The following is a 26554-nucleotide window of genomic DNA, read 5'->3' on the forward strand; positions in this document are numbered from 1 at the left end:
CCAAATTAAATGTTGAAAATATCAATGGAGGCAGATCTAGAAACTTCTAGGAGGCGGGGGGGGGGGGTGATCATAAAATCTCAAACTTTTTCAATCAGGCCCTCAAGTAAATACAACATTATTTGGTGAATATCAGGGAGATTTCCACCATCTGGCACGAGAGAGCTCTTAACTTCTGGCCAGTGCCATGACCTCTAGACACTCTTGACTTGACTCTGGTGGTCAAGGGCAGTCTCTTCCTCTCTGCCCACAATGCAGGTCTCCATTCCGCTCGTGTCGTCCTTGGCTGCTGAGCCCTGCAGCAGGTCTGTAGCAGCCTGCGACACGAGCCGCCAGTCCCGTAGCACATCCGCCTCTGTGGTGAACTGAGACGTGATGACGAAGCGGATGATGAACTTCTCCCCGGCCATGGCTGGCGCCACAAACAGCTGCTGTGACTCATTGAGTCGCCTGAGAAGTGTCTTTGTCAGTTCGTTTGGGCCCTGCAAGGAGAACAGGCTCAATATAATAAGGTGCTTGAATAAAGCAATGTCTATTTTATTGCAGCCGTTAAACCTTTTTACCTCTCAACAGGTTAACAGCGATGAAAAATAAGAATAGGTTTTACCCTTTCTGGCAATAAAACCTATTATTATTTTTCATACTTTGATATTGGCAAAATGGTCCCATAGATATGGTCACATCTTTCCTAGCCTGCAGCCATCTACATCGGTTGGTTGTCATCCACCGTGTTAGTCTACCACTCCACCAATCGAAGGGTTCTGTGTATGAGCTTAACGGTCTTGCAGTCCACAACTGAAAGTAAGAGGGTTTAACTGGATAAGAAGACTCAAAGAGTGATATAAAGCCACAGGCTAGGTAACTAATTATATTCTCCTAGCCTTTTGCCCGGCAAGGACGGGTGTATTTCAGTAAATCTGAAACTTGCAAGCGAAAAGCAGGCCGCGACGTGATTGCATCAATTCGTGTGAAATTTGTAAGGCCGTGGTGACACAGACCTATTTCATTTTAAGGTTATAATCCGTTGTTCACCATGACGTCCTTTTTACATCTATGTCTCAATAGCGTGACGTGAGGGTTCTGCCTTTGTAGTGAGGGTTGTAAGTTGACGCTGAGGAGGGGGGAGGAGGCGCCTCGCCCCCCCATGTGGAGTGACGTCACCCACTAATTATTATTAATGGCGGGGGTGGTGTCCATTTGGAAGACGTTACCTGTTTATGATTATTAATGAGGGGGGCTGGCCGACATGGAGTGACGTCACGCGCAGGACACGCAGACATTCTTGGCTCATTATAGTAGTAAATTATATTTAAGATTTATATAGGGCCCTTTCCAGGGCCCTCTACAATGCAAGCTAACGGCGGTACACAAAGGGGCAAAAGGGGAGCAACGGGTGGAGTGGAGCAGCTGTCAGTGAGGGGGGTAATGGAGGGATAGAGGGACAGGGGCTGGGAATGGAGCATGATGTTGCAGGGGTAGGGAAGGAGTAATAATGTGGAGTGTGATGGTGAATGAGGGTGACAGATGGGTGCAACGTGCATAAGAGGCAGCTAGTTATGGGGCACTTGGGTGAAGTGGTAAGATAGGTGGTATGGCTGGACATGGACGAGGGTAGGTGAAGGGTAGTAGGGGCAGAGGTCTGGTGGCCGGATTGTTGAGCTGATTGAGGAGCAGAGTGGATGACTGGGGGAGAGATGTGGTTAGGTGCACATAGAGAAAATTACACGTGGGAGCTGGGTCAGGAATTAGTGTCGTAGTAGGAAGTGGACCGGGAGTGGGTTAGAAGTGGGGGAAGGAACCGGTAGGGGTGGAGGCAGTGGAAGTGAATAAGCGATAGAAAAAAGAAAGGACCTGAGGGCAGAGCAAAAGGAGGAAAGCGAGGGGGAGAGTCTAACGTGGAGGCCAGTAATTAAAAGCGTTCCATTGCATCTGCAATGTCATGAGGAAAAGCTGTAAAATCTCACCTGGAGACGAAACACAACGAGTCCCAAGTTGCTCTTCGCTGGAATTTCGAAGTGGGGGTCTTCCCTGACGAGGCTTTCAAAATACCTTGCAAGTTTATTGGTCTGTAGAAAAACATACAACATTGATATACCCCTTCCACAATTAGTATCAGTAAATATGATCATTGGTTTCAACCATCCTGAGTGTCAGTGACTAAGAGCGCGTGTCACACGAGGCCCTCACCCTGCGCACGTGCTCCTGCAGGCCGTCCAGCCCGAACGAGCGAATCACAAACCACAGCTTGAGCGAGCGGAAACGCACAGTCAGGGGGATCTGCCAGTGCTGCACGAAAACACCACTCCGATCATTAACACAAATTTCACAGCACAATTATGTACTGTACTTGGCATGAGGACAGTTGCTGAATCATGGTGGGTGAAAATATGAGCCCGCCACAAATAATAGTGCTCATTAGCTCCCTTGACTACTTGATATGGGCCCCCATGTCCAACTCCCGTCCCTCCCAACTTCCACAATGCTCCCACATATCTAAGCAAAATTATAATGGCGTGAGTGTCACTGGTTACAGAAAAAATGACATTCTATCTGTGTTTTCTTACAGAATGCAGAGAAACATGTTCAATACAATGGAACCGCTGTTAAATACATCAGAATAGACTTTCATATTAAGGTCAATTGCTGAGCTAAACTATGGTTTTTTAAAGAGAACAAGTTTAACTAATTTTATTGACATCTTGACAAGATGGTGCTTTCTGATGTTATCTGCTGTGTTCTCAGAGCAAATATACCCACATAAAATGTTCGGGTGTGTTTGTGAAATGATTTAAGATTGTATAAAGACGATCAAACTCTTTGCACCAAGAATATCAGAGCTGTTGGCTTGGTACGCCTAGACATAATGTAATAGAGCATAAACTGTTCTTAGGTTTTTTCGGTAAAGTCACGTAGGTAAAAAATAAAATAAAAAATTGGTCTCTATGGTCAAGGTCATGGTACTATCTCTTGATGATATCCTCATCAGTTTGGATGTAGTATCTCTGTTTACCAAAGCCCCAGTGCCTGATACCCTAACAATAATTGAGGACTTGGTCCAACATGGATTGAATTCGGATGTACCTGCGCTGGTTAGGCATTGCCTCACCAACACTTATTTTACCTGGAATGGCACCTTCTACAAACAGAATGAGGGTACCCTTATGGGCTCCCCCTTGTCACCAGTGATAGCCAACATGTTCATGGAAAAGTTTGAATCGGACGCCATCCAGACATCCACCCTGCGTCCTTCCCTGTGGAAGAGGTATGTGGATGACACTTTCGTCATTTGGCCACATGGCCTCCCAGCATTGAACCACTTCTTGGACCACATCAATTCCAGACACCCATCCATCAGATTTACCATGGAAGTGGAGAAAGATGGTAAACTACCATTGTTAGATATTCTGTTTGAGAGGAGACCTGACAGATCCTTGGAACATTCTGTCTACAGGAAAGCCACCCACACAGATTCCTACTTGAAACCTGATTCCCACCACCACCCATCTCAAAATAATTATCTCATCAAAACGCTATACCACAGAGCTCATGGAATTTCTGACCAACACCACCTGGCCAGTGAATTAAGACATGTACATCGGGCCCTCAGGATGAACGGATACTCAGACCGCACCATCCGCCAAGCTGTTTCTCCCACCATACAGAAACAGCCACTTGAAACTCCGATCAAAACTATCACATTGTCATACATAGCAGGCGTGACCAAAAAGATCTCCAAAATTCTAAACAAACATAAGATCCAAGTCCGATTCAGTACAGTACATAAAATTCGTGATCTAATTCCATCTGTGAAGGATGTCATCCCTGACTTGCAATACCCTGGAGTCTATAAACTGAGTTGCAGCTGTGGTGATTGTTACATTGGGGAAACGAAACGTCATGTCTCCGATCGTGTCCGCGAGCACAAGTCAGATCTGAAACACGGCAAAATTGAGTCTTCCGCCGTTGCCGATCATTGCTACAACGCGGTGGCCTCTCATGATATTGTTTTTTTCGAGACCAAGGCGCTCTGCAAACCCTCTGGCTACCATCAAAGGTTTGTACACAAAACCATCCAGATATACAAACACAGACAATTTCAACCGTGATGATGGGTACAAACTGAGTAATCATTGGAAATATGTTATTAACCATGCAAAAAAGATTTAACAACACATTTTTGGACCATCTTATTTGACAGGTACTATTCTACTTTACCGAGTGTTAACATCCCCAGCGTTGAACAGCACTCTCCTTTTTTGTATTTGGATGGCCACCAACACTGGGTAAAACAACATGTGCATTGTCGTTCTCTTCTAGCATCATGTGCTCCTTTAGCATGTGACCTGTTGTTCTCTATTAGCCCCGCCCCCCCCCCCCCAATACGTTCCATTAATTGGCTACCACACTCAGATAAGCTCCTCCCCCCTCAACTTGTATTCATGAACTTGTATCTTGAAATTTTTGCCACACTTGATACACTAAATCTAGGTGTGACGGTCCCACCTGATGACGGAGACTTGTGTTGCCTCTGAAACGTGATTTATTATTTTATTTCTATTATTACTTTTATTATTTTATTTTTATTTTTTTACCTACATAACTTTACCGAAAAAACTTAAGAGTATGAATCCTTGCAGTCACGAAAGCTTCAAATCTAAAAATAAACCGTTCTCTTCCACGAATGCATGCCATTTTACGAGCAAAGCATGTTAAGTGCAGCAAATTCACCCACCATGAAGTCTGTGACCGAACCGGAGTACTTGTGCTGTAAGTAGTGCGGCTCCACGCAGAACGTGCTCTGCAGACTCCGCTTGTCCGCCACCCTGGCACAGTGAGTCGGGCTCTTAGCGTGCGGTCAAGTGTGGGAGGCTTGCCAATAAGAGGTATGCGATTACGTAGTTGAACTGTGACAGTTGGTTCAAGAGGTGTCACAGTGGGTGGGATCTCTTTCATTCAATGCCCTTGTAGCATTCATGAAACCGATCAGTCGGTTGCCAATGGGGTGGGAATGCTGTCACGGCACTCTTTGGCACTTCACTTCCCAGAAGACAGGATATCGAAGCATATTAAACAGGTATATATGATTGGTTTCCAGGTCATATAAATATCTGACATTGAGAAGTGAAACATAAAATCCAAATAAACAAACTTTAAGAGCTTGTGTTTCGTGTAACAAGGCAAACACGATCTTGTCCAAAAGTATTTTGCACGATTCATGGAGGCCTCACCAAAATACGGCGCAGTCCTGATTCACCAACATCAACTTGCCCATGTTGACCACGAACGAGTCGGCAAACTCGACCCCGCGCAGGGGGTCACGCAGCTCGGGACACAGGAAGGCAGTGCCCGCGTACGCCGCGTCCACGTGCAGCCAGAGCCCCTCCTGGCGGCCTGAGTGGATCGCAAGAAAAGCCAATAATCGTGTTTCTCCCTGATGTTTGGCTCTTGCTTGTAAAAAGGTTTCCTAAACCAGGTCTAAACAAATGAGTTACATACAGTAAGCAAACATTTTGCTCCTGCTTTAAAATCTCATGGGTAAGGACTTAAGTTTATGTGTGTATGTATGTCGAACTTCTTTCGCACCGTACGTAGCCAACCGTGATAATCGGAGGTGAGATTATAATGGTTATGAACTCCGGGTGTTAGGAATAAGAGAAATTCAAAGACCACATCTCACAGATTGGGCCCAGTTCAGCCATGTTGTCAAACGCGCAGACGCCTGTTGTGCCAAGGGTTGCGCACACCTATACACGCACGCACAAGATGCACGGTGGTGAGAGCACGAAAGCATTATACACACGTAGTTATTTTACCAATAGAGCTATCGTCATCTGAGCCATACTGTTCGTGGAAACGATCAAACACATTGAGTAGTTCTGTTGCATATATCCTGTCAGCTTACATGGCTAATTAGCAGGGAAATTACACCCCCATCATGTCTTTTGTTCCATACAAGTGTAATAAAGCACTTTGACGACGATCTGTAGTTCGTATCTTCTTTATTGTGCATTTCTCGTCGGCTGGACAGCTCCGTGTTCTCTTCACACCGACACCGCTCCACTCTTGTTCCGTGCGTTAGATGTTGTCGCTCCGCGCACAGCTCGCTCACACTTCCCCGCTCCTGCCCGCCACGTGGCCGTTGGCGTGCCGGAGGCGCGAGACATGGTCTCGCCTCTAGACTCCACACACTGACCCCGAGCTTCCCCCGCCTATAGCCACGCCCCCTCACGAATCTTCTGGATGGTTACCCACAAGAACCCTTGAGCTCCGCCCTTGAACTTGGCATATCCATCTAATTGGCTGATGGCTGAAGTGGCGGAGCCTATCCCACCGATCGGCGACCGTCGGTGAACTCTCGTATTACACAAGTGACACCAAGTACCACATCTAATTGAACCACACGAAAGCCAAAATTTTAATTAATGTGAAAGTTGTTGCATCCTTGTCATGTTCATATTGTGGCCTGGTTGTGTTGCAAAGCACTTTCTTGCAGCATGACTGAATGAATGGGTTTTCCAGAGCACGTGATATTATCAAGTTTTGTTGATAAATAACAGTTGCTATGTGTGTGAAGCTTAAAAGTTAAGAATCCTTCAAACAGAATCAATACAGGTACTATATGACTCCTGTGAACAAATATTCAAGTATGTGGTACAGAATCTCAATAGAAATACAAACCCCATCATGAGTAATTCAGTAACTTCTAGGCAGTCAAATACAGTACTGTACAGCAAGTAGGTTTCTGACGTGTGGAATTTTAGTGTTTTGCCTTGCATGTATAGGCTCTTAGATGTTCCAGTATCCTATAAACATCTGAACATTCTCTAAAAACAAATTGTCTAAATGGCCCCAGACACTCAGTGATGGGGTTTTTTCTGGGTAATCCAATCAAGTACAGTACTGTAATAATAGATGTTTGTGAACATTGCATCGATAAACAAATTCACGCTTGGAGTTAAGTAACTCACGAAGAACGGGACAAGTCCCTGTGCTCGGTCCTCCTCCACGGCGCGTCGGAGCGTCTCCCCGCGCAGCGAGAACTCCAAGTCCGTGGGCAGCGAGCGCAGCCTCACCAGCGACACGAGGCTCGCCTTCAGCACTGACGAGTGAGCCTGGCGGGAGTCAGAATTCACCTTCATTCGTACTCTTTAATTATGTATGGATGTTGAACATCTTTCGCACAGTCCGTAGCCAAACGTGCTAATCGGAGGTGTGATTAGGTTTAAGTTTAGAGAAGGAAAAGTTACGAAAATAAGTAGAAGCAGGTAGCATTTTCCACACGCTCTGATTGAAGCATCATTCATCAAAAGCGTACGATAATGCTTAATATTCTTCTACTAGGTTGTTAGGGGGCACCTAAGGCGCCCCCCAACAACATAGTATGTGGTTGTGCGAGAGCGCATGCGCGCCCCCGCACAACCACAGCCTGCGGCACCCCCCAACAGACTGGTCAAATGAATCCTTACGATCCACCCACACAGCGTGCGGTGGGCCTTCATCCAGCAGTGGATTTAAACCAAAAAAACTCGAATACTAATGTAATGGACAGAGCACGGCTCTCCCTCGGGGCAGCAACGGAGCGAGCACGGCTCTGCCTCAGAGCAGCAGTGGAGAGAGTGCGTCTGGCTCCCTCACGGCAGCAGTGGAGACAGCGTGGCTCTCCCTATAGCCAGCAGTGGAGAGCACGGGGGTCCGTCAGGGCAGCAGTGGATGGAACATGGCTCTGCCTCACTCTGACTCACCCATCTCCTCTGAGCTGCATGCGATTGTGTGTGTGTGAGTGAGCTGTGTGTATGAGTGAGCCGATCGACCGTCAGCTTTCCGTGGCTGCATCTCCGGCGCTGTGGCCGTCATGTTGCTGCTTCTCGGGCCTCTGAGGTGCGGGGTGCACCACATACGGAAGTGGACAGCTCGCGGTCACGTGACGCACTTCAAACAAATCTGGGAGCATACATATTTGAGAGGGGCGTACCTCTGGTTAGCTGCTAGCTCGCAGTCACGTGACGCACTTCAACCAATCCGGGGGCATTAATCACAGTCACAGAAGGACAGATTTGGGCTATTATATATGTGAATTAAAATGAAAATTTGTGTGGGGGGGGGGAGGGAATAAATCATTTTTTAAACTTAAGGTGGGCACGGGCATTAGAGAGTGTAGACTGGCACACCTGGTCTGAGGTGTACCCCACAAGTCGTGAGTTGAGGAGTGCGTCATTGCCGATGTCCTGGCTCACATCCCCGCGTAACTGTGTAAGAGCGCGTGTCCGTGCCGCCAGGAGGGCCAGCATGGTGGATTCGCTCACTGAGCTCTGTTCGACAAATACGCAAGTACACACGCACATACATTTTTGGGATGAGTGCAACAAACTGATACATTAATAATTATAATTGATCAAAAGTTTAAAAAAAATGGTCCACTGACCTTGGAGGCGACTGTGCTACACATGCAGGCCATGCAAGCACCCTGATGAACAAATGTGGCAGTAGGTCACTATTACATTGCGGTTAATATGACAATTGCTATCACTCCTTTATCTCAACTGGCCCCTTCTAGCATTCAAATCTCTTCTTAAACACATCACTTCCAACTTGTATTTCCCACAGCGCCATCCTATCAATTATCCTGTCTGTCTTGATTTGAAGCTTTCGTGACTGCAGGTATCCATACTTTTTCCATACTCTTTTGAGTATGGTCTCCTGTCTCCACTCTCCACCCCTTAAATGTTTGCTTCTAATCTTTCTTGCCTATTCTGTTAATCTGTTTATTGTTTTAGATGTATTTAGATTTTAAATGTACTGCTTTGTAAACCAAAGTGTTGCAAATATGATAATGATATAGATGAATGACCTGTATGACTCCACCTCCACATCCATCTGGGTGATCATGTCGAAAGGTGTCAGGGAGGGACAGCATGTTCACCAGCCAGTCCGTCATCACTATCTGCAGCTCCGTGGAGGCCGGGTTAGATGCCTGGTCCAGATCACGCATCAACAGTTACAAAACACAAACGGTCCGCTTATTACCATAGTTTTAATAATAGTGTTGGAGCTGCTCAATAACCAATAAAACAAGGAATTTTACTTGAATCAAATAACCTACCTACAGTCTCAGCTTGCAAATAAATTGTATATTGAATTTGTAAAAAAAAAATGTTTCTTGCACGTGTTTTTTTATTCTGTAAATAAAAAAATCTGAATATTTTTTGGGCCAAATTAAGTCTTACCAAATTAAGTCTGGCCATGTTTAACATTCGTGGCAAGCAATATCTGATCTTCCCTGGACCCCCCTATTCACTGAATATATATTTTTTACTTACATATCTTAAAATATATCCATTAACACGTTTTCTTCAACATTACGCGATTTTATATAAATGTAAATACTTAATTTGCTGTAATGATTGTGTAATAAACTATTAAAATTATTTAGCAAATGTTTTCAAACTTTAGTTAAATTTGTACATTTGTATTGTTACCCTTGCTTCTTGTTTTCTCAAAACGTTTCCAAATGTCTTCATTTAACTAAGATGCATATCTAAAAGAGTTCCCGCATGTTTTTTGATGGTTGTCCATCGATCTGTTTTATATGTACTGTCACTCATTGTGTATGCACCGAGCCTGGCACAAGCGCTGTGTGGTGACATCACCGCCACTTAGTGGTGAATAGTCGTTGCTGTCGTTATGCAAATACGGCACTTTTACACACAGACGTACCCATGTGAAGCCAACACAATTCATCCCAGTCGCCAGCATGTCACCAAGAAGCGATGGGTACGAGTTGAGTGCCGGGAAATATCCATGCATGTGTGGGCTCTGCCAGTGTGCAATCTGCATGCACGCCAAAACTTGCATTAATACAGCAGAAATTAAATAGTGGTCCGATGTTTTTTCAGGTTACACCACATGTTGTAAGGCATGATCCTATCTTATTCACGTTTCTCTGGCTGGGTGCGTTACCCCAGGCATGATGAGCCGCTCCACGTCCTCAAAGATTTTCTCCCAGGGCTCTCCTTGCTGCGCAGGGCCAGGGGGCAGCAGGGGACGCAGGTAGCCAGGCCGCACGGATGGGTTCACAGGCCGGTCACGTAGCCCAGTTAGATACGCGGCGATGTAGTCCACCATCTCCTTACCTGTGCAGAAACAATACAATACTTGTGTAATGAGAGAGCGCCACCTGGGGGGTTACAGGGGACATCTGCACGGCCACCGCTGGGTAACCGGTATCCAATCAGGAATAGGGATTCAATCTAGACCAAAGGTAATGGGCGGAGCTACGGAGAATATTCCGTAGCTCCGCCCACCTAGAGGGTTCCACGAGGGGGCGTGGCTGTAGGCGGAGCTTAGCTCTGCCGGGGGGCATATAAGCAGAGGCAGTAGAGGACTCGAGGTTAGTGTGGGGAGCCTGGAGTCCGGTCTGCATCATCACCTACCTCTACTCGCCAACGGCTACGTGGCGGGCTCTGCCAGCGAAGCCTTCTCTCCTCCCAGTGCGCTGCCAGCCTGCGGCTAGCGTGGAGAGAGAGAGAGACGCAACAGTGGAAGAGAGAGAGCGCGCGTCATGGCAGTAGAGAGAGAGAGAAGCCATCCAGAGAGAGAGCGGTGCTGTGTGGACATTCTGTTAAATAAAAGACACCAGTCAAGAGTCGTCGTGGAAGTCGTTTATTACATTGGAGTCAGAAGTGGTTCTTCTGGAGACGGAAACATACAACAGAAAGAGAAATGTCCAAGCATCTCAAGAAGAAGAACCCACCTGTTGAGTCTTCCGACGATGACGAGGCGGTGACCCAGGACCTGCCGACCCCGGGATCCATGGTCCTGGTTACAGCAACCACGGCTGGTGAAGTCGCCGTACCAGAAGTGGGCGGGGCGGCTGTCGCTTCTTCACCACGGCAGGTGGAAGACGCCTGGAGGAGGATGGAGGAGCAGCTGGAGTCGCTGCGGACAGTGCTTCTCCAGCTGGTATCGCTCGTCGCCTTGTCCACGTCGTCGGGGCGCCCGCAGGAGGTACTGCTGAGGGGTGACGTGCAGAGGCTTCAGACTGGAGCCTCAGAGAGTCCCCCTGCGGAAACAACGGCCGCCGTCGCGGGCACTGGGGAGGCATCTGTCATTACACGTGCTGCGGAGACTACGCGGCAGGACGCCGCCATCTTGGGCGGCGCGACTAAGGCGCGGTCGGAGCCCGCCATTTCCAGTGAGCCGCGGTGCGCGCTGGCTGCGAGGGCCGCTGCTCCTGCTGGGCAACACGGGGCTGAGCGCACCCGCCAGCTTCCACACGTAAAATAATTAATCACTGCCGGCGGTGATTGGAGTGCCTTCACTTGGAAGTTTGAGGCAGCGTTCCGGTCAGTGCAATGGTCAGAGGAGGAGGCGCTGGTCGCTTTTCCAACTGTCCTGGACGACGATGCTCTAGCGGTCTTTAGATCGATCCCTCCTAAGAAGAAGAAGACGCTTGAAAGTGTTTATGCCAAAATTGCGGAGGTCTATGAACCACCTTCCAGCACCCGATGAAAGTTTATGCAACGGAGAAGGGGAAGCTCAGAGTCTCCGCTCGCCTACTGAAGTGCCCTTATAGCATTGGCTTTGGCCGCATACCCCGATGTTAAGCAGGAGGTTCTTGACTCATTGGTCATGGACTGCATGTTGGCCTTGGCAAGGGACATTGGAGTGGTCTTGCCCTCTTGCGGGCATGATGTGCTAGGTGTCTTCATGCGCATGAGAGCCTGCAGTGCTGGTCCCAGATGGCTGCGTGGACGAGCGACCCTGCTCGGGGGATGGTGAGCCCAAGGGGTGGACATCCCGCCGGAGCACGCAACTGCTGAGGGCAGTTGGCTGCTGCTGTGCCTCGTTGGGGTCGAAGTCGAGATGACCCTTCGCGATACCGGAGGTTCGGCGGTCTGCATCAGCGTGAGGATGGGGATGCCCGGCGGACGGCCATCACTTGCTTCAGGCGTGGCCGCTTGGGCCACTTCGCGAGGGAGTGCAGGGGCTGCCCTCGATCGCCGATTCTGCCTGCTGCTCCGGCTCCTGCTGTTTCTCCGATGGATCACCATCATCGGCCAAAACTCAAGCTCGTAACGAGCGTTGTGCACGAAGGTCTGGCCGCGGAATGCCGTGGTCTGTGGGTGGCTTCATTGCCCTCAGACGCCTTTGGGAGAGGTGCCTTTGGTCATTGGTGTGCGCGCATCCGGGCGGGATCCCGTCATTGGTTCGTCCACACGTCCCGGTTGAAACCATTCTTTCCTCCGCGCGTCGCTTCGTCATCTCTAAAGATTGGCTTGCCGGGGACTGATGCATCCGACGCGCCAACCCAGTTTCCGGTTGATCTCCCGAAAGACTCTGTTTTGCCGCCCACAGCCGCCCAGGCCCTGAGAACTTCTGCTGCTGACGACTCCGCTCGAGCCAGCCCTACGTCGGCTGCATCCGCTGCCGCACCGTCGGCACTTCCACCGCTGGCTGCATTGGAGCCAGCGAGGCCGCACATTCCAAGTCGAGCCGATTTCGTTAATCCTTCCTATTTCACGCTGGTTTTTTCGTGTTCATTCGTTGCGTTCAATTTTATGCATTCTGTTGTTGTTCCGATTCTCGCCGGGTTCTGCGGTATTGCTCTCCCATTATCTCCCATTATCTGGGTTAACCTTCTTCTTGGTTCTTTCGGTAAAGTCACGTAGAAGGGAAATAATAAAATAATAAAAACAAAACATAATAAAATAATTCTCACGACGTTTCGGCCACAACGCAAGCAGCCGTCCTCAGGTGAAGAACAGGTCTGTCGGAAAGACAGCGTCTGAATGAAACACCACCAGGCTTGGAGCGTATATTTAAGCTGGGTTGGAGGGGGAAGAGCACCTTGACAAAATAATGTGTATATCAAGAATAATTTAGCATATTTATGGGAAATGCAGATATGGGATTAGTCATTACTTGTGGAATGCGTAGGAGGTGGGCGGGGGGTTTCAAAGTCATAATATGCCCGTGCATTATGCAGGATTAGCAGCATCAAAGGGAGGGAGTAGGGTTAGCATTAATAAAGGGAAGGAATGTTAATAGTATGGAGCTGCAGCAACTAATATGCTTATAGGCTATACATTGTAATATTACACTATGTATTATTCTACCCACCCTACTGTATACCACACTGCTGTATATTCACTATACAATTCCGATACGATATATTACCTTATACATTGTATTAAACATTACACTTTTATACTATTTATTATTATACAGTCTGCTATACACTATACCATTGACTGTCACGTGAAAGGGACTAAGAGGAAGCAACGAAATATGTCAATGGGAGAGTGGTGGTAGGAGACTTGCAGCGGAGCAAAGAATCCATTCCCTGCGGATAATAAAATATATATAGTCAATGCCAGTGAGTGGACTGCGGTTTGCTTGCGTTGTGGCCGATATGTCGTGAGAATTATTTTATTGTTTTATTTTTATTATTTTCCTTCTACGTGACTTTACCGAAAGAACCAAGAAGATGAATCCCTGCAGTCACGAAAGCTTTAAATCGAAATTTGGGTTAACCTTCTTCCTAGCCAGGACGGCTAGTTTTTTTTTATCCCGGAGGGGCGGGGGGGGGGGGTGTAATGAGAGAGCACACCGACGGGCGACGGAGGGCTGCATAGGCGCTGCTGCATCGGTCATAGCCAATCAGGGCTAAGGGTTCCATCTGGGCCAAAGTTCATAGGCGGAGCTCATGGGTACATGCGGGAACCATCAGGAAGGTTCTAAGGGGGGCGCGGTTAGAGGCGGCGCTTTGCTCCGCCGAGAGGGATATAAGAAGAGGCAAGGGGAGGACTCGGGGTCGGTGTGGAAGCCTGGGTTCAGACTGCATCTCCGCCATCTCGTCATGCCACGTGGCAGTCTCGAGGGCCCGAAGCTCTCCTGACTCCCGGCACGCCATCGACCAGCGGTGCGTGGGGAAGTGAGAGCGAGGGAAGCCGCGTGGGAACGGAGGAGCAGTGAGCGCGTACATGCGGCGAGAGGGAGAGAGGGTGACCATCGAGAAGGAAGTGCAGAGCCGAGCAGTCATCACTAAATAAAGAAAGGACGCAAGTCTCAACCTGTCGTGGAAGTCGTTTATTACATATGTAAAGCATATTCAAGCATTGCCCTTAAGCATAACTCTTGAGATAATTAATTACGATCATACACATTAGCTATCCTGGTTACCATTAAAACTGACAAGCTATACTGTAATCCACAAGCATTATACAGCACAGTACGCTCCTGTATAATATAATACAAATACATAACACATTTGTAATGCTCGTAATAAAAATGCGCGTTGCTGAAAGAACGTAATTTATTGCGTATATGACAATAATATAAATAAGCATAAGTAGCTTTTTAAATAATGGGGCATTTAATGTATTCATCCTGCAATATAACTTTGCTGAATGATCAACATGCAGTCCACGATGCAATAGATTAGTTCGAACATATCTCGGGAAAACATGACGTATCTAAAATGTTGCCTCAGAGAAGATAGATTGAGAAGCGAGCACAACAACGCACACACAACACGCACACGAATAATACTTTCAAAAAGTTATCTGTGTTTCAAAAGGATTGCCATTTCAAAGTGGTGCGTTCAATATCAACTGATCGTGCAAAGCAGTTGCTGCCGTCGAGTTACATGAATAAGAAATGTTTGAGTCATTTATTTTCGTTAATTGCATAACCTTGCCGAGGAATCTATTGACGTATACTTTTGCCTTTGCATATTAGAGTGTCATATGTTTGTTTAGAATTAAAATTGCTTAACACCAAGTGCTCGAGTGCTTCTTTCCCAGTCCATGCAAAACTGTCTTATTCATAAGAACTGTAACCTGCGATGAGATATGAATTTGGAGACCTAACATAACATAAACACACTAAGATAATCAATAAATGTTTAATCAAAGATAATCGGTTATCTCGATTGATACAACTCTGGATAACGAAACTAAGCGTAGTTATCATAACTGCGCACATTAACATAATAGCAAGCGTTCGCATAAATAAATACGATTATCTCCGTGATTATCATAAATTATGCATATAATTACATAAATTAACATAATTCGTGCGATTTAGGCATTTTTTGAAAATTCATTAATTTTTATTGTTTTTATCAAAAATTCATAATCCGGCATATACAACATATGGGTGGCATCGTCCGGGATCTCGCAGACAGTGTTTTGCATGGATAAAGGAATGAATCAATACGTGTTAACCAGAATATTGTGATCGAACATTGCCTTGTGATTGTAAACGGGCGTAAAAAAAAACGCCCTCTGAGGCGAAACTCCAGTATAGCAGGTTGGAACAAATACAGTGGGATTAAGATAACATCATATCGAACCGATTGCATCCTGTGATAAGTGGTGTTAGAGATACGCACTCTGAATTGGAAAAATAACAGAATAGCTCGAGTCAAAAGACTACATTCTGTGATACAATTGTTTTATATGCACTCTGAAAGGGAATGTCAAAGTAGCTCCTGCCACACTTGAGATGCTAGGATTAGGAGGAATTTTTGAATGGATTGCGGAATACTGGGAACTCGTATTAAAACGTACCGACCGGTCTGCTACAAAGCAGGACAATCAGAGAGACACATGGGAAGGGAGCTGTATCGATGACGCTACGACATATCGAGAGGAACTAATCAACGAGGTAAAATGTCCCCACACCCTTGCAAGGGAGGAGGAATCAGGGCTCTCGACACCAGCGACACTCACAGACGTTGATCCACAGAATAAATATGAAAGTAATAGTAAACCACACTCTTAGGCACGTGGACATAGTCCAGGGACAGATCGCACAAAAATTAAGGGTATCGATCAAAATATCCTTGACAAAGAAAATCCCTCACAAGTCGAGAGAAGGGATGGGGAGATACAGATGAAAATAAAAAAGGGGGAACTGACAACCCCGAAGCTAGGGGGAGGCAAAATCGTAGAATGAAGTCGCCAGGATATGCTCCACTAAAGGCAGAGGCAAAAACTGCAGGTAATTGGCAACACGAGCGACACAGCCCAGACAGCTCACCAAAAAAATGCACACCGCTAAAACACGCCCGACACAGCACACATCAAAGTGACCGCTCGTCTGACGACGACCAACTTTCGGAATACTCTTTCGACAGTAAAACCCTTAAATTGATGGACAAAGCTCTCGTCAGAATTCCCGATTTTGACCCACACAATAAGAACAGGGATATACACACCCACATCGCAACAGTAGAAGAGGAGGCAATGATCAGAGGTCTGATGAGACGGGATGAGAAAGCGAGTCTGTTGAAACGGAGTTTACATGGACAATCTATACCATGGGTAAAGTCGCTACCATACAAGATTAGGAATGATTTCAAACAACTGAGCCTGGCAGTGATTCGGAAGTTAAGAGAATATTCGACACTCACTGAGGTGTTTAATGCTGTAAAATCGATGACCCACGGCATGGACCAAGACCCACGCGACTACCTTTTACAATTTAAAAAAGCGTATTATGCAGGCGATGTGAATCGGTATCACGAAGGGGATCATATGTTCAAAATTATGTTTTTTGAATCCTTGAGCCCAGAGATTACAGAAAGTGTGAGAATGGCTTTGAAGCCAGAAACAGCCTCCTTACACCGCATAGAGAGCAAGGCATACATGACATGGTTATACTGAGCTAAGAATCATAATTCGGATCCAGAACACAGGGAGAGGAATAATGATCCCAGCCTTTCAGAGAGGAATAAAAATCACCGAGCAGTCCCACAATGCAGAGAGGAGCGAACACGCACGCACATATGGCAAAATAACCCAGAGAGAGGTTGGCACACAAATGAGAGTGACGCAAATTGGAGAAACACAGGGCCAAAAATGTACGAGAATCGCAGGAGGTGGAGGTTAAGAGCAGAACCATATCAGCACCCCATGCCCCGACACACGCAAGGTCAAAATTACACACACAGATGGCAAGGTAACAATCCAGGAAAAAGGTGGCACATAAATTGGAGAAATACAGGGCCAAAAATGTACGAGAATCGCAGGATGGGAGGTCAAACACAATCGGTCCAATTCCGACCGATTCCCCCACCGGCTATACCAGGAGGGAATAGAGACACAGATAATAAAGAAAAACAAACTGCCTTAACTGAGACACAAAATGCGGCCCAAATATGTGATGAACCACCTACAGTAATTGAGAGCGAGCTGCCCATACACGCCCCACCCGCTGAGTTGAAACTAAATCCTGGCCCCATTGGAAAATGCAAGCAGGCTGCAAGTGACAGGGCGGACAAATACCGCCACGATCAGGAAACATTAAATGCATACGATGCGGTAAAAAACGCAAGCATTGCTCCCGTAAATGACGCACAGATCGAACGCAAAAACATGACTGCAGTGAAGAGTGATTGAACAGTAGATAACAGACAGCAGAGACAAAGAGAAAAAACGGAGCGCACAGGAAAAACAGTGCAGCACGTCGCAGGATCACGCGATGGTGGTGCAAGGAGATGGAGCACAGAGACACGCCCTTTGGAGTACAGGCGTCAGCATTTGAATAGAGGGTATTCCAATGAAACAAAAATTAATGTAAGTCGGAGTACTGAAATGGAGGAGAATTTCCAGAACGTATCGAGAGTTGTGTCGAAGTCCAGCACCCTAACGGACACGGAGGGGGAGACACCACGGGGCACAGAGTTGAATCGATACACTGACTCGGCAAATGTGCATGTAATCGCAGAGAGTGCAAGTGCCACTGACAACAAAGTGCCAAAGTTGGTTGTGTGCGCGAGTTCTGGTTATGTGCAACACAATTTCACACCACACACTCCCACGACGCGAGAGAGTGATAAAGGAAATTACAAAAACGAACCTGAAAACCGTGATCGAAAGATCAAAGCGATAAGCACTACGAACCAAGTTAATGATGTTGAGAGATTGCATGAAAGAGTAAAGGGTTACTCTAAAATATCTGGCCATGAGAATATTGTTAATGGACAGGAAAAGGCTATAGACTGTCTGAAGGACAGTGCGTGGGAAGCAGCATGTCCACATAAAACCAAAAGTGGCAAACCAGATGATAATAACTGGGTAAAAATATGGCAAGGAGGTAACAGGAGGAAAATAACGCATAAATGCGTTCGAAACCACTACCTTGCGTTTCCCAGGAACTAAAAAAAAAAAACATTTTTTATAAAAACATTTTTTGCATTTTTTAAAATTTTTACAATAGTTATGATAGATAAGAACCGATGTAACATGTGGTATCGATGTTTAACATTTTGTTTTCTTTTCTTTGCTTATTTCAAATGTAACCATGCTAAGATTGTGATACGACGCGTGCGTTGAAAAAAAATTTTTTACAGCCGAAACACGAGGGCGGCTGATGGGTTCATAACGAAAAAAAGGGGCATTTACTTTGTTTAAAAATTCGCCAGTGGCCAAATCGACCACTAATAATTTTTTTAAAGGGCGGATTGTTGTATCTATGCCCTGTTTTCCAAAAATTAATATTAAGAATAATTAGGCCAAAAAAATGTTTTCTTTTATATGTATATATTTTTTCAATTAAATAATGTAAACAGCCCCTACTCCTCACAAGCACACCAGGAATCTGTGAAACATGGAGGGCCATTAAACGGTAAGAATTCGGAGCACAGAGGTCAGAGACATCCAGGTGGACAAAAGGTCGATGGCCTAACCTTCCCAAGACGTCTGGAGATGCACGGATAAGGTGCAGAGCAAAGAAAAACAACTGTTGCAATTCGCGTTTTCTGTAACGTTTTCCTTAACGAAAAGTAGAAACTTAACAAAAAGAATCAATCAGCCTACAATAGGGGCTTTTTATTACATATTCCCTTATTTTACTCGTATTCACCGCATATATATTATTTTGTATTGTATGTTTCTATCTACATGACCTTACCAAAAACTAAAGAATACGAATTCTAGAAAGCTTAAGTGGAAACTTAGTTACACTTAACCTCAGGACATTAAAATATAACTCAGAATAAAACACCAATCCCTGTAGACAAACACATAACCAAACTTGGCAAAGCCCTCAAAATAATGATGTAACGAGGATCATTACGAATATTCATTAAACATAGACCGAATAATAACCACGATATACTAAGACCGAGGGAACTCATAAGAAACATCAAGAATAAATGTAACACACAGGACCACATAAATGTATTGCAAAAATCTCCTCAGTCACCTTTGTCTCTAACGGTCCGGCACAAACCGATGGCACCATAAATACTTAGGGGGTTATAAAGGGTCGCGAGGAGGGGTCGGGAGGCTGTCTGGTTTTTTTTTCTCGGTTTGATGTTTGTTTTCCTCTTGCAAGAGACGCGCAGAGAGGTGAGGATGTTCACGTTTTTGAGTTTAAGCACAAGCGCACATCACGAATGAGCAGTCTGGTTTGAGTCGCTCTCAGGCTCGGGACTCGGCTTGCGACGCAGCGTTGCGACGGGGCTCGCAAGGGAGCCGGGGCGAGTCGTGCCTCGAGAAGAGATGGAACGAGGAGGGGTCGTTCGAGTTGCAGAAGTCTGAGTTCAGCCTAGGTCGAGGCTGGGTTTCAGCCGTGCTCCGGCTGGCGGAGCGTCGTGAGGGAGCAAACACCGATACCGATGGCCGGTGTCGTTTCTCGCAGAACGAAGTGGCGAGGTGTGGTTAAGTGCAAGTGAAGCTTGCGAAATTCCAGCTATCATTCTCGTGAGAGAACCTGAACCAACGAAACCCCTGAAGTGAGGGCGGGAGAGGCATCAGCGAGTACCCGCATGAGGCTGGTAGCTGCACGCCAAGGGATAAAGATGACCTGTGGATGAGCTGCGAGCGCTATTGGGCACCGCCGAAGGCGAGCATCGTGCCGACTCAACAATCATCCAGCAATGGAGAAGACTGGAGCTGCCACCAAGAGAGAGAGAGAGCCCCATCGAATGCGCCGTGTGTTTGATACACACATACACCGACCAACACCCAGTGAGAACAGACAAGACGTCCAGCATCGACGACGGAATCATCGCGCACCACGACGGCGAGCGTCGTGCCGACTCGTCATCCAGCGGTGGAGGAACTACGCGCTATCCGACGACGGAATCATCGCGCACCACGACGGTGAGCGTCGTGCCGACGCCACTTATCAAGCGGTGGAGAGAGCGCACGAGCAGCACACCCGGGCGTCACCGAGCTTCGTGCCGACTCGTCATCTAGCAGCGGAGGAACGGCACTATTCGACGACGGAATCATCGCGCGCCACGACAGCGAGCGTCATGCCAACGCTGCTCATTCCAGCAGTGGAGAGAGAAAGCAAGACGGGCTCGCTGCGGCCACGCCCAAGCCAGAGAGAACCTCTCTGGCCCTTGTTGGTATAACCCCTCCCCCACCCCACAACCTCCGACACAGCGCCCTGCCTCTGCTTAAAATATTAATTTTACAAGGGGACAACGCACACACAACACGCACACGAATAAGACTTTCAAAAAGTTATCTTTGTGTTTCAAAAGGGTTGCCATTTCAAGGTGGTGCGTTCAATATCAACTGATCGTGCAAAGCAGTTGCTGCCGTCGAGTTACATTAATAAGAAATGTTTGAGTCATTCATTTTCGTTAATTGCATAACTTTGCCGAGGAATCTATTGACGTATACTTTTGCCTTTGCATATTAGAGTGTCATATGTTTGTTTAGAATTAAAATTGCTTAACACCAAGTGTTCGAATGCTTCTTTCCCAGTCCATGCAAAACTGTCTTATTCATAAGAACTGTAACCTGCGATGAGATATGAATTTGGAGACCTAACATAGCATGACATAAACACACTAAGATAATCAATAAATGTTTAATTAAAGATAATCGGTTATCCCGATTGATACAACTCTGGATAACGAAACTAAGCGTAGTTATCATAACTGTGCACATGAACATAATAGCAAGCGTTCGCATAAATTAATACGATTATATTCGTGATTATAATTTATGCATCTAATTACATAAATTAACATAAATGTTTTTATCAAAAATTCATAATCCGGCATATACAACAGCGAGCACACCTCTGTAGTAAATGTTATTGAGAACAAATAAAGTACTGTACAGTGGTTCATTCATGGAGTTCCGTTCATTCATATAACTCTTCAGTTCATTAATGAAGTTAATCACTTAAAAATCTGCCTTGGAACTGTACTTAAACCTACCACAACATGTGCTCAAAACCAAGTAAATTTGCAACGTTGGGCCATCGTTGACCCAACGTTCCTTATTTAATGGCTACAATCCTATGCAGGTGTTGATGCAACATGTAAATGATGGACAGGAATACAGTATAAATACTAAAACCTCCTGGCTACCATCAAAGGTTTGTACACGAAGCCATACAAATATACAAACACAGACATAATTTCAACCGTGATGATGGGTACAAACTTAGTAATCATTGGAAAGATGTTATTAACCACGCAAAAAAGACTTAATTACACTTTTTTGGACCATCTTATCTGACAGGCACTATTTTACTTTACTTTACCGAGTGTTAACATCCCCAGTGTATAACAATAATCTCTTCATTGTTCAGCCAGCATTGGTATAAACATGGGCATTTTCGTTCTTTTCTATCATGTGTATCAGGCCTCCTCCTCCCCCCTCTCTGTCCAATGCGTTGGCCTGTGCAGCAGTTAGTCGCATGCGCACAATCGCTTCCACGCCGTCGCCCACTCTTTTGGCCCCGCCCCCCCTCCCTCCCGATACGTTCCATTCATTGGCTACCACATTCTGATGAGCCCCCCCCCCTCTCCTCCCCCCTCAGCTCGCTTTTAAGGGATGACATCTTGAATCATTGCCTCACTTGATGCAGCTAATCTGGCTGTGACGGTCCCACCTGGTGACGGAGACTTGTGTTGCCTCCGAAACGTCGTGATCTTTATTTTATTTTAATTAATTTTGATGTTTTACCTACGTGACTTTACCGAAAAAACCTAAGAATATGAATCCTTGCAGTCACGAAAGCTTCAAATCTAGAACTGATAACTATTTTCTGTTGACATTTTTTTCATAATTTACAGGATTTTACCAATCTACTTATGTATGTTAATCATGGCCGGTAATCGAGATCATTTCACCCGTGTCAAAAGTACGTTTAAACGCTCGTGTTATAGATGAACAATTCAAGAAAATTTGGACCTATTACATTTTCCTGAGGATGTTCGGAAGGCAGTGTCATTAACGAATGTGATTAAAATTTGCATAATCTTTGGTTTGGAGTTTTAACCAAGTAAAATGTCTTTCATTTCTTCATTTTGTACCTCTGTTGTGTTGTCTTGTGTACTGTAATTTGTTTGTTTAGCCTCACATTACAATTTTGCCCTCAAGCATGACTCTTGAGATAATTATTTACGATCATACACGTTAGCTATCCTGGTTACCATTGAAACTGACAAGCTATACTGTAATCCACAAGCATTATACAGCACAGTACGCTCCTGTATAATATAATATAAATACATAACACATTTGTAATGCTCGTAATAAAAATGCGCGTTGCTGAAAGAACGTAATTTATTGCGTATATGACAATAATGTAAATAAGTATAAATAGCTTTTTAAATAATGGGGCACTTAATGTATTTGGCGTCATCCTGCAATATAACTTTGCTGAACGATCAACATGCAGTCCACGATGCAATACATTAGTTCGAACATATCTCGGTAAAACATGACGTATCTAAAATGTTGCCTCAGAGAAGATAGATTGAGAAGCGAGCACAACTACCTCTGTAGTAAATGTTATTGAGAACAAATAAAGTACTGTACAGTGGTTCATTCATGGAGTTCCGTTCATTCATATAACTCTTCAGTTCATTAATGAAGTTAATCATTTCGATTTAAAGCTTTCGTGACTGCAGGGATTCATCTTCTTGGTTCTTTCGGTAAAGTCACGTAGAAGGGAAGTAATAAAATAATAAAAATAAAACATAATAAAATAATTCTCACGACGTTTCGGCCACAACGCAAGCAGCCGTCCTCTGGTGAAAACCAGGTCTGTCGGGGACACAGCGTCTGAATGAAACAGCACACGAGCTTGGAGCATATATATAAGCTGGGTTGGAAAGGGGGGAAAGGGCGCTTCGACAAAATAATTTGTATATCAAGAGGAATTTAGCATACATATTGGAAATGCAGGAATGTGATTAGTACTACATATGCCCGTGCATTATGCAGGACTAGCAGCATCAGCTTATATATATGCTCCAAGCTCGTGTGCTGTTTCATTCAGACGCTGTCTCCCCGACAGACCTGGTTTTCACCTGAGGACGGCTGCTTGCGTTGTGGCCGAAACGTCGTGAGAATTATTTTATTATGTTTGAATTTTTTATTATTTTGTTACTTCCCTTCTACGTGACTTTACCGAAATAACCAAGAAGATGAAGTTAATCACTTAAAAATCTGTCTTGTAACTGTACTTACACCTACCTCAACATGTGCTCAAAACCCAGTAAATTTGCAACGTTGGGCCATCGTTGACCCAACGTTCCTTATTTAATGGCTACAATCATATGCAGGTGTTGATGCAATCTGGATGATTGTGGCATCAGTTGCACATTATGACGACTGATGGTTGTCAGATATGCGGGTTAATATTAATGATGTATGACATGTGATTATGAAATGTTCAGTTCAAACTGGATGCCAAAATAACATTTAATTCTGAATATGACGCAACGCAGAAGAGCTTCTGATGATTGGACAAGGGCACTGCGATACCATTCACATCATCAGTACAAAACAATAGGGTGGACCTTAATGCTTGGTAGATATGTACATTTTGCAAGGTTTATACTAACTACATGTTTCTATTATATAAATGATGGACAGGAATACAGTATAAATACTAAAGCCGATTTCAGACTGATGATGACTATTTTCTGTTGACATTTTTTTCATAATTTACAGGATTTTACCAATCTACTTATGTATGTTTATAATGGCCGGTAATCGAGCTCGGTTCGCCCGTGTCAAAAGCACGTTTACACGCTCGTGTTATAGATGAACAATTAAAAAAATTTTTGACCTATTACATTTTCCTGAGGATGTTCGGAAGGCAGTGTCATTAACGAATGTGATTAGAATTTGCATAATCTTTGGTTTCGAGTTTTAACCAAGTAAAATGTCTTTCATTTCTTCATTTTGTACCTCTGTTGTGTTGTCTTGTGTACTGTAATTTTTTTTACAATGTCAATTTATAAAATGTACAATAGTGTACTGAATTGCCACTGTAAATTCGCATCTCCGATTAGCACGTGTAGTGCTAAAGAAGTTCAAACATACATACAATTGCAACAGTGATTATTTTAAAATTCTTACCCGTGTGCCCGTATTCATTCATGCTTTCCCATTTCTCTCGTTCCAAATGTTAACCCTGATGTGATTATAGACTCTTTCCAAGTTGTGGATGTAAACCTTACTTTACAGGATAGGTTAACAATTACATCTTGTATGCACCCATAAGTCCAAGCATATTTTATGCATCATTTCCAACCACTAAAAATCGTTAAAAGTACTGTATACCCATGTACAAGAATCACCATAAAATACTACATCAACTTCCATGTAAATCAAATACGTATTGTAAACTTGACAATACTGTAATGCCCGTGTTGTACCTTAAATGCTTTTTTTCTTTAATGCTGTACTGCCATTGTTTTGCCCTTAGAAATTACACTTTTGGTCTCGATAGATTCCAAACTGTTATAGAGGACATCGAAGCATGGAGAGAAAAAACCCAAGCAACTTGTTACACGTTTGGGAAATACCACAACTTAAGTTTGGCTAATTAGTGCCACGCTTATTTAGAGACATCAACTTACCTCGAACTTTGTACTCCTCGGCGTCCATGGCTGTGGCTGGCTGGTGTTGATGTAGATGCCGAGTTGCTAAGTTGGAGACTACACTTCAACTGTTGCGCTGTTGAACAGACTGGTAAACTCAGATGAATTGTAATGTGAGGGTATAGCCTCCCATTACAATTTTGCCCTTAAGCATGACTCTTGAGATAATTAATTACTATAATACACGTTAGCTATCCTGGTTACCATTGAAACTGACAAGCTATACTGTAATCCACAAGCATTATACAGCACAGTACGCTCCTGTATAATATAATACAAATACATAAAACATTTGTGATGCTCGTAATAAAAATGCGCGTTGCTGAAAGAACGTAATTTATTGCGTATATGACAATAATGTAAATAAGTATAAATAGCTTTTTAAATAATGGGGAACTTAATGTATTTGCCGTCATCCTGCAATATAACTTTGCTGAATGATCAACATGCAGTCCACGATGCAATACATTAGTTCGAACATATCTTGGGAAAACATGACGTATCTAAAATGTTGCCTCAGAGAAGATAGATTGAGAAGCGAGCACAACTACCTCTGTAGTAAATGTTATTGAGAACAAATAAAGTACTGTACAGTGGTTCATTCATGGAGTTCCGTTCATTCATACAACTCTTCAGTTCATTAATGAAGTTAATCACTTAAAATCTGCCTTGTAACTGTACTTAAACCTACCACAACATGTGCTCAAAACCAAGTAAATTTGCAACGTTGGGCCATCGTTGACCCAACGTTCCTAAATTAATGGCTACAATCCTATGCAGGTGTTGATGCAATCCGGAGGATTGTGGCATCAGTTGCATATTATGACTACTGATGGTTGTCAGATATGCGGGTTAATATTAATGATGTATGACATGTGATTATGAAATGTTCAGTCCAAACTGGATGCCAAAAGAAAATTTATTGTGAATATGACGCAACGCAGAAGAGTTTCTGATGATTGGACAAGGGCACTGTGATACCATTCACATCATCAGTACAAAACAATAGGGTGGACCTTAATACTTTGTAGATATGTACATTTTGCAAAGTTTATACTAACTACATGTTTCTATTATGTAAATGATGGACAGGAATACAGTGTAAATACTAAAGCCCATTTCAGACTGATGATAACTATTTTCTGTTGACATTTTTTAAATAATTTACAGGATTTTACCAATCCACTTATGTATGTTAATCATGGCCGGTAATCGAGCTCAGTTCGCCCGTGTCAAAAGTACGTTTAAACGCTCGTGTAATAGATGAACAATTAAAAAAAATTGGACCTATTACATTTTCCTGAGGATGTTCGGAAGGCAGTGTCATTAACGAATGTGATTAGAATTTGCATAATCTTTGGTTTGGAGTTTTAACCAAGTAAAATGTCTTTCATTTCTCCATTTTGTACCTCTGTTGTGTTGTCTTGTGTACTGTAATTTTTTGTTTAGCCTCACATTACAATTTTGCCCTTAAGCATGACTCTTGAGATAATTATTTAAGATCATACACGTTAGCTATCCTGGTTACCATTGAAACTGACAAGCTATACTGTAATCCACAAGCATTATAGAGCACAGTACGCCACAAACTGACGGGATGGTGGAACGGCTGCATCGGACCATCACGTCCATGCTGTCCCAGCAGGTGTCGATATCCCAGACGGATTGGGACCCCCG

General features: G+C 44.6%; 1 protein-coding gene across 2 annotated transcripts; it reads right to left on the reverse strand.

The window, feature by feature from the left end:
* Positions 1-35: 35 nt before the first annotated feature.
* On the reverse strand, positions 36-24998 carry LOC133346655 (histidine decarboxylase-like). 2 transcript variants are annotated; one of them, XM_061558393.1, is made up of 13 exons: positions 24857-24998; positions 9958-10130; positions 9715-9828; positions 8849-8971; positions 8423-8464; positions 8169-8309; positions 6969-7112; positions 5678-5744; positions 5229-5391; positions 4733-4823; positions 2188-2286; positions 1965-2066; positions 36-482 (listed from the first exon to the last, which is right to left on the reverse strand). In XM_061558393.1, the coding sequence occupies exons 1-13, from the start codon at positions 24882-24884 to the stop codon at positions 195-197; spliced, it is 1575 nt and encodes a 524-aa protein (XP_061414377.1). In that variant the 5' UTR covers positions 24885-24998; the 3' UTR covers positions 36-194. The 2 variants fall into 2 exon arrangements, with proteins under 2 accessions (XP_061414377.1, XP_061414378.1); XM_061558394.1 differs by lacking the exon at positions 8423-8464.
* Between the last annotated feature and the right edge of the window lie 1556 nt (positions 24999-26554).

The sequence above is a fragment of the Lethenteron reissneri genome, chromosome 24 (genome assembly GCF_015708825.2).
Source record: "Lethenteron reissneri isolate LAM-NWPU_2019-01 chromosome 24, ASM1570882v1, whole genome shotgun sequence".
Lineage (NCBI taxonomy): Eukaryota > Metazoa > Chordata > Hyperoartia > Petromyzontiformes > Petromyzontidae > Lethenteron > Lethenteron reissneri.

What these genes read in the sequence shown, in the direction of transcription:
- LOC133346655 (XM_061558393.1), bottom strand. Translation starts at nt 24,884, where the DNA reads ATGGACGCCGAGGAGTACAAAGTTCGAG. An exon ending in ATTGTGTTGGCTTCACATGG is followed by an intron (nt 8,972 to 9,714) that starts GTACGTCTGTGT and finishes GATCTGGACCAG; the next exon opens with GCATCTAACCCGGCCTCCAC. An exon ending in TGCAGGAGCACGTGCGCAGG is followed by an intron (nt 2,067 to 2,187) that starts GTGAGGGCCTCG and finishes GTTTTTCTACAG; the next exon opens with ACCAATAAACTTGCAAGGTA.